General features: G+C 30.5%; 1 protein-coding gene across 1 annotated transcript; it reads right to left on the reverse strand.

Moving 5' to 3' along the window:
• Positions 1-13477: 13477 nt before the first annotated feature.
• On the reverse strand, positions 13478-14601 carry LOC129284332 (zinc finger protein GIS3-like). Its single transcript, XM_054919770.1, has one exon. It carries the CDS (start codon positions 14458-14460, stop codon positions 13705-13707), a length of 756 nt encoding a protein of 251 aa, XP_054775745.1. The 5' UTR covers positions 14461-14601; the 3' UTR covers positions 13478-13704.
• Positions 14602-15915: the final 1314 nt, after the last annotated feature.

Genomic DNA, 15915 nt, shown 5'->3' on the forward strand with positions numbered 1-15915 from the left:
GTTTTTAGTATTAAAAAAAAAAAAAAGAAGTGACACTATTTTTTAAAATTAAGTTTAGACTAGGGCGTGGCAACTAGAACACTCATTCTGTATGAGGCTCATAACTTACGGAGTCACTTTATATATCTTGATTTTTTTCTCCATTAAATTTCCCCCTAGTTTAGCAGACATTAAGCCTCCTAGAGGAATTCTTGAGGGAAAAAAAAGGGTAGAGGTTCATTTTTGCCCTACAATATTTTCTAATGAGCATCTAATACTCTAGTATTTTTGTTGAAGCAATTTTGCCCTTAACATTATTCAAATGGAGCATTTTTATCTTTTCCATCAAATTTTTAATGTTGACCTCAAATGTTAATAGTTAAAAAATTTAACAAAAAGGATAAAATATTTTATTTTAATAACTTTAAGGTAAAATTTTTAATAAAAATATTAAGATGTTGGGTGTACCTCAAAAAATATTTCAAAAGTAGAAATGCATTTTTATAAGGAAAAAAAAGCCCCCTAAACAAATTCTTGGGGCAAAAAAGGCCCCAAAAGGAAGACACTTTTTGTTTGGCCCATTACAGAAATGCGCCTACGTATAAAGGACAAAGGTATACAGAGGTTGATATTATGTTTTGTGTAATGGGCCTTACAATGTCAGATTGATAGAAAACATATAGAGTGATTGTCCAGAACCAGTAAAGTATTGCTCCTATTGCACTTGGATATATAACATTGAAAATTGTAGCAACCTGTTTAGTGGAACAAATAAAGTATTGAAGTAATTTCTTGACTAATTCAACCTAACTAAACATTTTATTTATAAACAGTTTGACTATAATTTAATCACAATAATTTTACCTATTAATTATTAAACTAGTATTTTAATCGGTTCAATAACCAGCTTTGTTTTGAATACCTTGTACAAATGCAGGCAATGAATCATAAATCTTGCATGAACGTATCTCTCTCCCTCAACACCAACACGGGGTATGACTGGATCTTCATCCATCAATCAGTTCATACAGAGATTCCTTATCCAAATCTCACTTTTTTTGATGCACCATATCTCCCAAATATAAATTTTAATGGTAACTGCTTTTGACTTCAAAATATTATTGATACTGATTCTCAAATGGTTGATAGTGGTTAGTGCTCTTAAGTAGTGAAGTCCAAATAGTCATTTAAATACTTATATTAATATCATAACATGACAAAACACTACGAAACCATTTGACTCATCGAGGAATTTTTGAATCTCTTTTCTTGTATAGAGAGCGGTTAATCAAATATTAGTATGTTACTAACTTTTTGCAATATATCCATCAATTAAATGTGAAAACAAAATCCATTTAAGAATCATAAAATTCAGCTGCTGATATTTTTCAAGTTATCATCACTCTTGTTCTTTAAAATTGTAACTATGTACATTTGTATCAATGAGTAAAAGCAAATTCAAAATAAACGTTACACTATTCTTTGCCTGCGCACATGCTGGAACCCAATTAATGCAGATTCTTAAACTCCATTGTTGTAAGGCCGATGAACGACTAATTATAGGAATGTCTGATGGATATCAAACATGAACAACGTGTGTTTCATAGGTCACGTTGTGAGGGAAATAATTAATAAAGCCACTAATTAATCATATGTGCATACTCTAGGTAGCAATAACTGTTGTTTTCACCACCTCTTGCACTATAGGTTTGGTCTCTGGATTTGAGACTCTGAGTTTGAGGACCACCTTCAAAATTTAAATCTACGAACACTGTTCACCTTGGCCTCCATTGCTTTGATCAAGTGCCTACAGCTATATGATATATATATATATATATGTATATGTATATGTATATATCCCGTAAGCTTAGCATAAAGGTAACTAGCTAGGGCTCTTATTGTACTACAAAAAAGAACAAAAAATTAATAAAGCCCTATAGTTAGTGGGGACTTCTTCGACACATTCCCCCCCTCCCACCTTTCTTTAAGAAAAGAAAGAACCAGACAAGGAGCTTGTTATCTCAGTAGAGTGCACCACCATTTTTATGCTTAGCCACGGAGGGCCTGCAGATAGAAACATTATTGAATATATATATATATATAGAGGGAACAGTAGTTAGGTCAAGTTTCTTTGTCATCTGTTAATTATGAGGAATTTTCTTAAAATAAAAATACATTGAGAGATTCTTTTTCAATGTATAGTCTATCAATTGGTTTCACGAAGTATCTAGCTGTCATTTTTTATTGAGAATTTTGATATAGTGAATAAATTAAAAAATTCATCACTTGTGAGCTATATGAAGTTTGTTGTCATGCATGAATAATATCTCATATTAGAGTTATTTGGTATTTCCTTCGATCTTCAGTGTTGGGAGAACTAGATAATCAATTGACACAGATAAAGAAAATTAATTTAATTAGTTATTCGTACATATGTGTTGGTTTATCTAAACTATCCCTCTTCTTGATCATTTAAATTGGCAATTACTTCTATTGATTACACACATAACTGCATTTATATTAAAGTAATTGTAATCAATAGGAGTAAAAAAATATAATAAACGAGCAAAACAAAAGAGATTAATCACTATAACAGAAAAGGATTTTTACAATAGTTCAAAAAATATTTTTTTACATCGATTCACATGGGATGTTGTTCCTTGACTTTCTACATCGGTTGTACAATTGATATTTTTACATTGGGTCTAAAATTAATGTAAAAAGTCATTTAACTGATGTTTGTTATATCAATTGTAACCATAATTGATATAAAAAGTGAGTTTTTTCCATCAATTATTGTTACAACCAATATAAAAATTAACTTTTTTTATCAATCATGGTTATAACTGATATAAAATAATTTTTTTAAATATGTATAATATATATTTTTATACACTACTCCATCCCTATACACAAAAATAAGCAACTAGACTATACAATTCATACAAAATTTTCATCCAGATAGCACAATCCATTTTAATTATTCAAAACAATTAATTATCCAACATAGTTCATTTACAATTGCGACAATTAAAATTGTTAGAATTAACTATTCACAAGATATTCAAAACTTGTCTAAAAATAACAAACTTATTAAAATTGTCTAGAACTATCTAAACTTATAAATTCTCCATAAAAGCCGCACAAGTTAGTCTTTATTGATTGTCTATGATTTTGTATAAGAACATATTATAATCAATTGATAAGAAATAATTGAATAAGTTCATAAAGTATTACACTCACTTACCTTTGACCCAATCTATGTTGGATCTTTGAACTCATATGTATGACCATATTTTTATTCTCAATTCCCTATATATGAGTAAGATCACGAAGTCAGTGACTATCATATCCCTAAAAAAAATTAACTTGAACATTTTTGAACTAGTAGAAAATAGTGGATTCCAAGAAAACTTTACTCTAGCTGGTGATTTCAAGAACAACACGTTTGCTATTACATACATTCATCATCACCAAAACATTGATTTGAAGATGATGAATGATGTAGGATAGGGAAGCAGAAAGAGAGAAGAGAAAAGAATAGAGAAAGAGAGCAGATATAGAAAAGGGTAGAGATAGAAAGAAGGTAGAGATAAAAGAAGAGGAGAAGTAAATCAATATCAATTCTTATTCATTCAAAAAGGCATTTAAAGCAAATACATTAAGGCATTATTTTTAGGTCTTAACATTACTCTAGAAATAAAAATATTAAAAGCATAGTATTATTTAAATCTTAATAATTAAATGAAAATATTCTAAAATAATTTAAACGATAACCTAGTGATAATCTAAAAAATTATATTTATTCAAATTAGATCCTAAAATTATTCTAATAAAATAAAAATCTCAAATTTAATTAATTTCATATCTCATCAATGAATTTTCAAGTCTTGAAAATGAAAGAAACACAAAAATAAGACCAAAGAGCATATAAAATATATACTGTTAAATTTGTCTAAGCATTTGAAAGTAATATATGTTGAAATTATAATCATGATTTGTCTTTAACCAACATTGTTAAATCCAAGTTCAAGCATGATTTTTCACATTGTTAAATCAATAATATTTGAGAGTGATTATTCAACAAAATAAAAAATTAATGGAGATATTGCATACAAGATACAAGTAGTGCGGTTTAATTGGAGAAAAGTTAAAGGAGTTATCTGCCATCGTAAGGTACTTGATAAATTTAAAAGAAAGTTTTATCGAACTGTTATAAAACCAATAACTTTATATGATAGTGAATGTTGGGCTTTGACAGAACAATAAGAACATAAAGTTGGAATAGCAAAGATGAGAATATTGAGATGAATGTGTGGATATACATGTAAAGGAAAAATTCAAAATGAGTGAATATAGAAAAAAGTGAGCGTGGCATTTATTGAAGGAAAAATGATAAAAAATCATTTAAGATGGTTCGAACATGTACAAAGAAGACCACGGGAGGCACCTGTGAGGAGAATGAAACAGATGATTTTGAGCCCTATCAAGAAGGATAGAGAAATACCGAAGAGAACACTTTTGGAGGTTGTTGAGCGAGAACTATTAATTAATAATATTTTTAAAAATTTAATAAATGATAAAGCACAATAGCGTCATATAATTCATATAGCTGACCTTACTTAGTCGGATAAGATTTGTTGTTGTTGTTGTTAAGTCAATAATATGTACATGCCATTATTTAGCCAACACTATTAAATCTATCTAAATCCTTAAACTTAATCATCATAATTATTATTACACTTATATATCACTTATGTAGCCTCTACAACCTCAAATCATCATAAAAATCCATCTACTTAGACTAGGATTTTGGATTTAAGCTCACTATTATCATAATCACCACCAAAACAATTTAAATAACACTTATGTAATCTCAAAATCACCATAAAGTTCAGACCCAATGGTTGGGTATCCCCAAAAATGTAACGAAAATCCTTACCATAAACTCTACAACAACTAGTTTAAAGTGGAGATTATATGTTAGGGATACGATTAAATAAGCTAACTTTATTGATTTGAGCCTAAAAAAATTCTTGGAATCAATGTTTTCACTAAACCGACAAGCAACTAGTTGAAGAGATCAGCACGAAGACATCTAAAAATGGAAAAGATAAAGAAGGGGGAGGGATATTTTCAAATAAATGGAAGATAGGGTTTTAATAAGAGGATGAAAATAGGTGGAGAGGATTAACATCATTGAAGGTATGTGATTTTGGGCAAGGAAAATGATCAAAATTGAGGACGAAATCACATCTATGAGTGAAAAATCATGAAAAATGACATCTGTGCAAGATGAGGGAGATGATGCAAAAATTTAAAAGAATTCTTACATTGATTCTTTAAGACTTTTGGTTATAATTAAAACTGATGTAAAAAGTAATTAATTTTTAAAATTTTAATCACTTTTTATGTTAATTTTTTAAAGAATTGATGTAAAAAGTCCAACAATTAAGTTGATAATTATAAAATTGTCATTGCCTTGGTTTTTTATGTTGTTCGTCTAGCAACTAATATAAAAAGTTTCCTGCAAAAAAATTAAATCTGTACTAGTAATTTTTATATTCAAGATCAAAACCAACTTCTCCGGGGCAGTGCTATCAAAAAAAAAAAAAAAGATGGGAAGTAGTACTGTTTGTTAACTAATGGTTATAGTTTCTCTCCAGGAAAAAAAAAAGGAATATAATCCTTAACTAATTAATTTGGATTTAATTTGCATGGGGCTCAATGCGGCAGCTGGAGGGTTTCCTAGCTAATGTTATTTTTCTCCTATTGACAACAACCAAAACTCAAGGGTTCTTATATAGTAGCATCAACTCTGTTTTATTCGATTCAATGACAGTGCAAGAAAAACCATGTGACATTTTTGGCTCCTTTGATGACTAATAGTGTATAGATCACAGATACAACAAAATAATGTGAAGATATACACCACAAAAATTCCCACATTGATGCGTGTCAGAAGGTACTATGCGTAATAAACTGCACGGCAGTGAAGGGGTAAGAATCTTGGCATGCACTGGAACTGTGAAGGTCTTCAACTTGATTATACATAGCAGCTTTTAGAACCTTGAACTCACAAACTTCCAACACCAGTTATACATACACATGCTACATCATGTCAGAACTCAAAAATATCTTAGGCTTACCTTATTATCTTTATCTTTCACTTGATCTCTTCTTTACGCATGAAAGAAATAACCTGATCTAGAGAGAGAGCTAGCTTGAATCATTAATAAGAGTGACAAGTTTCATGAAAATCAGGTTGTCAACAAAATTTTCTGTAAAATCAGTTGTCAATATTGATTTAGATAATTGTAATTAAATTTTAAAGTTTTAATTATAAATAAAATATTTAAATTTTAAATATAACTCTTAATTTATAATTGAAAATCTGTTTATAATTTTTTAATTCGATATTTGCAACTTAATTTTAAAAAAATTTACCGGTAACCTAAATGTATAAAATCTCTATCTTGGTATTTTATTGTCCTTCTCCCCGTAATATAATTGAAGAGTATACCAATTAAAAGCCATATGGCATATATAATGCAACTTCAAACGAAGAGAGGAAAGGAAAGTTACTGTTTCCCATTTCTCTCACATTTCATCATCATCATTGAGCTAAAACTATCATTGTTATTTTTTCCACCTGAGGTATCATATATATATATATGTATGTATGTATGTATGTATGAAAGTGATCTAAAAAGGCATGATCTTCATTATGTCAAATTATGAAACGGCAAGAGTTTTGTGGTGCACTCACCTTCTTGTTATAACTCTGCAGTCTTGTTTAATTCTGGTTCTAATTGGTGATTTTGTGCTTCTAAAGCATTATATTTGAGAATAATAATTTTAAGCGTGTAAATATAATAAAGTAAGGATATATACGACAATCCACAAATTAGAGTCAAAGTTGTACATGGGAAATGGAGTGGGCAAAGTTTTTCCAAGTTGTTTCTCGCCAAGCCGCAAGTTATTGAGTATATAAACGCACTAATTAAACAAGGACGAACAATTATTGCTTTTCCAAGCGCTCAAGTTTTCAAAGTGTGACATCATTTTTTGTGAAATTATTGAGCTGCGCTGCAATTGTTTTTTTTTTTTGGTCAAATAGTTACATTAGTATTAAAAACAAAACTTTTGCTAATTTCAAAAATATATGAGCTACCACACATGCACGAGTTATTCTAGTTGAACTTGACCTAGTATAGAACAATGGTAAAATGATGTAGCAAGTTTCAAGCGAGCCATCTTAGAATTATAGATAACCACCAATTTTAATTATTACCACAAGACTTACATGCATATTATTACTCTTGTGTATGGGAAACAACTTGCACTTGTGTGCGGTTGTATATATATCTCATAATGCCAAAACATATATTTAGCACTGAATTAATATGTCTTGAATCTCTTGTCTAACTTAATATTAATTAATTAAAAACAGCTTTAATTGTTGATCTCTAAACAAACACTTACATTACGTGAACGTGGTGCAGCCAATCAGTGTCAATGTTTGTGGGTGCGAAGCGAAATAAAATAACTCATCATCTGAGTCATCTCTCAACTCTTCTTGCAATGACCTTCTATGCATAATTAGTTGTTAAATCCTCATGACCAATAGTGAGAAAGCTCCATAGCACACGGACAGAGACTCTGAAAGGTCCATTTATATATACAAAATTACAAGTTTTTTTCTAAATAAACTAAGCTGGCTAATTAACAGATCAAGATGATCACACCAAGGTATATATAAATATATCATTTAGTATTGTATAAAATTTGAATATATTACTAATTATATATCCTTTAAATAAAAAAAAAGAGTACACATGAGTTTGGCCTGACCAGACATTTCATTAACTTGCTCAATGCTTGGGAGTTGGGACAATAATATTTAGATTGTCATTATTATCAACTCAAGACCCGTTCTAATCTAAAATAAATTAGTGCGTATTTGGTTTCATGTTAAAAATCATCAAGATCAATTAAGTTAGGCTCTGCAAGCTTAAGTATAAAGTTGGGCAGGGTCGTCTCAAAAAGTATTTCTTCGGACCAAGAGTGTCATTCATAGATATACAGCAGAGAGTAATCTCTCATAAGACAACTAAAGCAAGCAACATGGGAGTCAAAATCAGTAACATGGTGTCGTGATGCAAAACTTTTTGGGGGAAATATCAGTAAATTAAGAGGAATAAAAATATTATATATATATATATATATTCAAATTTAAAAATATATATATATATATATATATAAAAGATAATAATAATAAAATACAAGAAAAGAGACCCATTTGTGCAACTCATAATAATATGCTTTTAGTTTACCACATCACAATAATAATAAAATACAAGCAAAGAGACCCATTTGTGCAACTCATAATAATATGCTTTTAGTTTACCACATCACAATAGCTTACTCAATTATAGAAGTCTCCAAGTTTAAAGATTATCGAAGTACTTATATATATATATATATATATATATATAGCCAGCTCTCACATGTTTTCACACCTTATTTGCATGCTTTCGCGCAGTTATGTCACATGCATTCAAAGAAGGATGTGCTTCCATCAAAAATTGGTTTTGGAATACCTCTATCACCCTGAACACACTATTAAATGGCAAGATATATAGGGATTGATTTTAAAAAATAAATTATGTGGACTTATTTAAAAATTAATATGAAGTATAAGGACTAATTGATTAATTAATTTTTTTCTTAACGAAATTTTTAACTTTTTAAGACTAAATATATTAAATATACTTGAGGATTATTTTTTTAAAGGAAAAGTGCTAGTTTTTAAAGTCATTAATTATCTGCTAAACATACCAGATGGTGGATTTACTGATTGGGAAATGCATGTTTATATCTAATACACTGAACATGATGGGTGAATCATCATATCTCTTCAGTCTATTTTCTGTGTCAAGCTGATGGAGCCAATTGCAAGCAGAGAAAATGACAACCTCATTAAGGACATAATTCTATGGTCCCAACCTTTAAACATACTTGGGAAAGGCTAATTGGATTGCATACTCTTGTTAAACATGCTTAATCATGCTTCTAATTTGATTGGATTTTGGTGACTAGGAGGTGATGAAAAGATGCCTCAACTCACTTTGGCCTTTTCTGATATATATGTTTTCCCCCTTTTTATGGGGTTAACCTTAACCAAAAAGGTCAACTTCACTATTTTCCTATTTGGCACTCATAGTCTAATTAAGAAATGAATACTGTGTTCTTTCTTTTAATTAATTAAGGAGAAATGACAAACAAATCCCTTTCTAAATGGACAAATGACAAAATAGTACTACCATGAAATGAGATAATTACTTTAAAGTTCCTAGAGACTTATTTATCATAATTTTTTCTGAAATTATATTTCTGACTCTTTACAAAATAATAGAAAGTATAATTATTAAAACCTAAATTAAAGTTGTTAAAAACAAAGGTATAATTGTTGATATAAGAAATGCAATTATTATTGCATGACTAAAGTGAATTTATGATCCGCTGTGTTGTTAATGTACCTAATCTGAAGTTGCTAATCACCAAGCTAAAAATTGTTAATATAAAAAACGTAATTGCTGCTGCATAACTAAAACGATTCTGTTTTTTTTTATTATTTTGTTGATGGTCTGAATTGTCATTTCCACAAAAAAAAAATTATGTCAAAAAAATCCCTACAGGCTTCAAGGTAATTACTCTATTTTGTGGTACTTATTTGACATTTGCTTATTTTGGTGGGATTTATTTGTCATTCTCCCATTAATTAAATTGTCTATATTTAATTGATGAATTTAGAATCTTTATATTTATTTTTAAGTTGATTTCTTTAAAAATAAAAAAGTTTCAAAATTAATAAATTAATTAAACAGAATTTAAATTGGTCAAATATTTGAGCATAATAATTTTCAGCGTATGCTGGGGTTTTCAATAATCCACGGACAGCATGGCGTGTTACACATGAAACAAGCAATGCTTTCTAAGTTGTTTCTCACCAACCACAAGTGACTCTGCGAACTAAAAAGTCAAAAAGCACTAAAGAAGGAACATCAAGTTTTTTCCAAGTGTCGTTCAAGTTTTCAAAGTATATGATCATTATCTTGCACAAATCAAACCAAAATTATCAATCAGTTCAAAGCAGTTGTAAAGCTCACGGTCATATACCTGAGAAGCCAAGGAGTTAAAAAGAAAAAATAAAAGGTCAAGATTTATTTTCTGTGTATTGTGGACATCAACTTACCTATTTCAAACCTAAAACTGAAATCCAAGCTTTATATATATATGGCTCAATTAGCAAGGCACGTGACAGTATTATTATTTAGGCCCCTTGATTTCTTTAAATAACTTTTAATTAAGGAAATTAATCCTCCATTTAGTAGGACACGGCACAAGGATCTCCATAATGATCGAGGCAAAAAGCACTGACCTTATATGTCATATAATAATAATAATAATAATAATAATAATAATAATTTCATTATTTCAAATTTCAATTTCTGAAATTCACTTGAAGAAACAAGAGGAACAGACAAGAAAATAAGTGAATGTGAGAGCATAGCCACTATTAACATGTAAACACGCATACAGATATTTGTGTGATTTTAGGAAGGCATTTTTCAATACAGACACAAGCGTATGGTGACGACTAACAATTAGGAGAAACAGTTGAGAAATTCAATGTGATTGAAAAAAAAATGAAAATCTCATACCAGATAGAGTTGAATTTAAAAAAAAAAAAGTATATAAGAGAAAAGGACCATAAATTCAATACTTTTTAAGATTTGCGGGTTAAGATGTAGGGTTAGGTCAACTAATCAAAACTCAATTTTGGCAGAGACATGGCCCGTTCATGATCTTAGGATTAGAAGGATCCCAGTGATGATGCCGTCTTGTACCTTGTAGAAATAAGGACTTGTGGGAATAAACATCTTTAAAGATATGAGCTTAAACTAAAATTTAACTTTTTTTATGAGCCTTAATTTGTTTTTTTAATAATATTTAGTTTTAATATTGTAATTAATTCAACCTACACAGTGCTTCCCCTGCAGCCCCATTAGCTATAAATTTAATTAATTATGATGCGTATACTATATAGGTGTAGGTGTAGCCAGCTGGGGGAAGCCTCTGTCCTAATTAGTCACACTTGGCAGCTTTCTGATTCCCGCTAAAGATAGAAGCCATTTCTGCGTCTATTGTCTTCTCAACACAATCCACACTCTTCCTATCACCCTTTGGACAGTAACCTACTGATTAGATTTTAAGATAATTACTCTTTGAATTATGGGAGACAATGAATGACATATTATGCTGTTAATTTTGACTCTAACTACTCTATATATCCACCTGCATCCTCATCACATACTTAAAAAGTGTGCGTGTGAGTCAGTGAGACCGAGATGATCATGTAAAGACTCATCAATGGATAAACTTAACAGCTAAGAATCATACAAAATAAACAACTGCTGATATTTTATTAAATTCCGACTTATACTTTTAAAATTTTATTAACATGCTCACTCCATTTTTTATTATAAGACAAACTATTATATATTTCATATTTTTTATAAGCAAAATTGCAAATTTCAAGAAATATGTATTATATTTTTTAAAAAATTATCCCTCATAAAGGAATAGCATCATTAAATTAGAAAAAAGTAAACATTAATTGCAATGGTATGTATTTTAATCTAAACTTTTTAATTTTAGATATAATTATTAGCAACTTTTTTTTTTAAATTAGTATTAACAACTTTCTTAAACTTTATAAGTTGGTTTAAATTTTGCTTACATTTGAAAATGGAGAAAGTAGCTTGTCCTTTTGATGTCATATATTTTTATATGAAAAGATATTTGTAATTAATGTTGTGAAATTAGTACCATAAATTTTAATTTTAATCTTTTAGTCCTATCACAACCACAGTCTGACATTGGAAATTAATTATGAGTAATGGTAATGGGTCTGCAATGTTGATAATTACTTTGGACCCACATAATGTCGTATCAACTCCTAGTCAATATGAAAATAAGAGGCATCAACAAATCATCAAAGGGTTAGTTGAGGTTTTCAGAGAGACTAGAAAATCTTGCAATGATAACACTTCACCTTCTCTGGGAGGCAGAAGGATCTGCTCTCACCAAACATATCTCTATAAGCCATCACACGTCAATTAATATTCATCCAATTATTCTCCCATTTCATAACTTCTTTTTTTTTTTTAAAAAAAAAATCATTAGGTATCTAGTATTATCAATTAACCTAGATGCGAGATACATCAAGTTCCGAATGGAGGAAAGCTGTGTGCTGATCGGATCGCATGCAATGCTCAAAACATAGCTGAAGAAATGAGAGTTATAGCAGAGTCACTTTGTGATATCATTAGAGTCTCTTGAATTGGGATTTATTTAATTGTCATGTGGATCGGGCTAGCCATTCATCTGTAATTTATTAAGGCTTTACCTCCTGGTGTTATTCAAAAGAAAAGAAGAGAAAAGCTTTTTCAGCATCTTGTTTTTATTTTTTTTTCCCAACAATTTTTTTTGTTTATTTATAAATCTTGAAATACACGTGTACGATTTAAAAGACATTGATTTTTTTTTTTTCATTTAAGCTAACTTACATTAATAATTTCTTTTTCCCCCTATTCTTATTAAGAAGCTTTTGTTTTCTGGTTCTGATTAATATAAACAAACTTATTGTATGTTTCATGTTGAACGACACAAAAATTAATCATATTATTATAATTATGTTTGGTAACACAAGAAACTTGTTTTGACATGCACGATCAAAATGGGTGGTTAATTGATGCCGGAATTGGAGGACTCAGTAAATTTTGGTTGTCAAAAAAAGTGGACAAGAATTAAAGCAAAAGAGAGTACCAATTAATGCAAGAAAGCATGCTTAATTAGCAAAGCGCATCAAAGGCACTTTAATTTAAAACTTGTTAATTAGAAAATGCTTTATTTCTCTACTTCAATCTCACCTCAAAGAGACCAGTCATTGTGATTCATATCATGTGAATACAAAAATTGTACCATATTGACTACTCTACTAAACTTCGGCAGAAACTCCTTACAAATCCCACAAAATTTTCACACTTATCATTGTACTTCCCATGTCCGACATGTCCAAACATTGTGGGTCTTCGTCATAATTTGCTTCATATGTACTTCAACAATGTAATGCGTTACTCTAGATAAAGTTAGTATCAATGATATACGTTATTGTTTACTATCTATTTTGAATCCGATCTAAATAGAAATCCTAATTTATAAGCTCCTTCTTGTGTAATCCATATTTCAAGAGACTTCTTAATTCTTAGATAATGAAATTATCTAAAGCCAGATGACATATATTAGATTCATAATAAATAATGTGATTTTTGTTATAGATTTTATATTGTATATTAAAAGATTCGAGGGGAAAATCCCATAAATGGTGAGTAATTAAATGTAAAGAAAATAGAATAATTGATGCTGCAAAAGAAAAAAGGGAAAATCAGTCTATAACTCTATGTGGAGAATGACATATGGGGACAAAGTGGAACCAGTTGCATTAAAAAATTTTAAAAATAAAATTTGAAAATGTACAAGAAGTTAAGTGAGCCTTATAATTTCCTTAAAGCTCACCAAGAAGCCGTTTAAATTTAAGCAATCCCTCATAATAGAGCTGGCTAAATCTCTCACACACTCAAGCCGAGCCGATCATTATCACGGCGCAGCTGGCGCAAGGCTTAGATGCAAGTCCAAGCCCAATGGGTCATCGAAGCTGGGGCCAGCATCCCCTTTTGAAAATCTACTTAAAGATGGTCCATGGGCCCTACCATGTACTTGAGATCCCATGCCATCCCCTGCGCTGCTACCACAGGATAACATCCCTCCGCCCGCCGATCTCGCACCCTGATTACTATTACTACTACAGATGGTACTATTCGTCGGCGAAGGGAACATGCACCCGTGTGATACCGATACGTGGAACGGTGGAGGAGCGGAACGCGGCGGAACATAAACCCAAGACGTCTGAGAAGCTGGCGGAACCATGACATGGCCCGCCGGAGCGAGCAAATGAGGCGGAGGAGCGAAGGCTGAGATTATTGGGTTCCTAACGAACGAAACGGCGGCGTTTCGGGAGGCTTGTAACTGAGCCCGCTTCAGCTGCTGGCGCTCTTTCTTGTGAGCGTTCTGGTGGCCGCCCAGGGCCTGCGAGTTGGCGAACTCGCGACAACAATACTGACACTCGTATTTCCTATCGGCTGAGGAAGCAGGGAAGGCGCCGGCGCCGGCAGATGTGGCGGAATCGGGTGAGGCGGATGGGGAAGTGGGCTTGGAGATGGGGTCAGAGACATCGTGTGCAAGCACTGCTGGGTCTTCATCTTGGAGAAGGTGGGGGTCGTGGACGACGCTGAAGCCGAAAAGCTTTAAAGGGTTTGTTGGTTTGGATGGGTAGAAAATTTGGTGATCCTCCATGGATGTGATCGAGGAAGATGATAGGAAGGAGAAGAGTGAGACTTTTTGGGACAAGAAGAGAGAGTGGGAACTAATGGTGGGGACGATGATGGGCTAGTATTAAGGTGTAGGTGCATGTTTTGGGGTGTATTTATATTGGAAGGATCCAGGGGGATTTGGGAAAAATTGTTTGCAATAACAAAGACTGATCCTTGGAAATGAATTGCAGTAGTATTATTTATATTGAGAACAGTGTCAAAATTAAGTGATACCATTGGTTATCAACGTGGGGCTGATTCTTTTGAAAAACGCTTTAAATTCTTGCAAAAAAAAAAAAAAAAGCTTTCAATTATAGAATAGACTTCCACATTAACTCCCTCTATCTCATTTTATAATTTGTCTTTTTTGGAGTGATTTAATGCTTGTTGATGTAAAATGTTTTCAGAAAAATAATGATTTATTAATGTAATTTATTCAAAAATTGTTGCTTATTATTTTACTCCTTCAATGTTCTCTCCCTCTCACCCTTACAAAATAAAGAAGATTTTTAAAAGTTTATTTTTTAGAAATTAATATTAATTTTAAACCAGATCTATTCCATCATTTTGGCTGAAAAATTATATTTTCTCCCTTTTAAATTATAAAATAATTTGATATAAAATTACACATGCTAATAAAACATATAATAGTAACACTTTACAAATTTATTTTTTCATAACAAAACTATTAACTTTTAAAAAGACCTTTACACACTTAATCATTTCTACTCCATTTCTGAATATAAGATAAACTATTATTTTTATTTATAAGCAAAACTACAAGTTTTAAGAAGCATATATCACATTTTTTTAAATTGTCTCTCATAAAATCAATATTTATTTTGAATAAACAAATTTATTTCATTAATTACAGAAATAATTTAGTCCATTTTTTGAATTTTTAGACATAATTATTACACTTAATAATCAAGAGTTGGTTGTTTTCTCTTATATTTCAAAAAGGAAGAGAGTATGTTACAATATCATTTCAGTTTTTTTTATATTTGAAGAGTAATATTGAAAAAATATTATTAATAAAATAATTGTCTTAAATTTTGGGATAAAAAATTTCGGTAAAATTATCTTATAATTTGAGATGGAGAGAGTATTTAATTAATTTTTTTCCTTTTGTATTCACAATTTTACCAAGAAAGCGTGTTATAATGAGGTGGGAGGGAGTGTTAAACAAAAAATCTCTCTTAAGTTTTAAGAGATATATATATATATATATATATGGAGGCCGGTAAAAGGTGAATCAAGAACTACTCTTAAGTACTAATTATTTGCTTAAGATATGAGAGTATTTTTTTACTCTTTCTAGTTACAATTATAAGTCCAGTATTTTTCATTAGAATAAAAGAAATTTTAAAATCTATTAACTCTATGTACAAATTAAAGAAATTTTTTATTTTATCCATATTAAATATATCACTTCCTC

This window comes from Prosopis cineraria, unplaced genomic scaffold (assembly GCF_029017545.1).
Source record: "Prosopis cineraria cultivar Desert tree isolate PC_DT_omini unplaced genomic scaffold, ASM2901754v1 PC10, whole genome shotgun sequence".
In the NCBI taxonomy this organism is placed as follows: domain Eukaryota; kingdom Viridiplantae; phylum Streptophyta; class Magnoliopsida; order Fabales; family Fabaceae; genus Prosopis; species Prosopis cineraria.

Bases quoted from the DNA above. Each gene is read 5' to 3' on its own strand.
- LOC129284332 (XM_054919770.1), bottom strand. From the start codon at position 14,460: ATGGAGGATCACCAAATTTTCTACCCATCCAAACCAACAAACCCTTTA.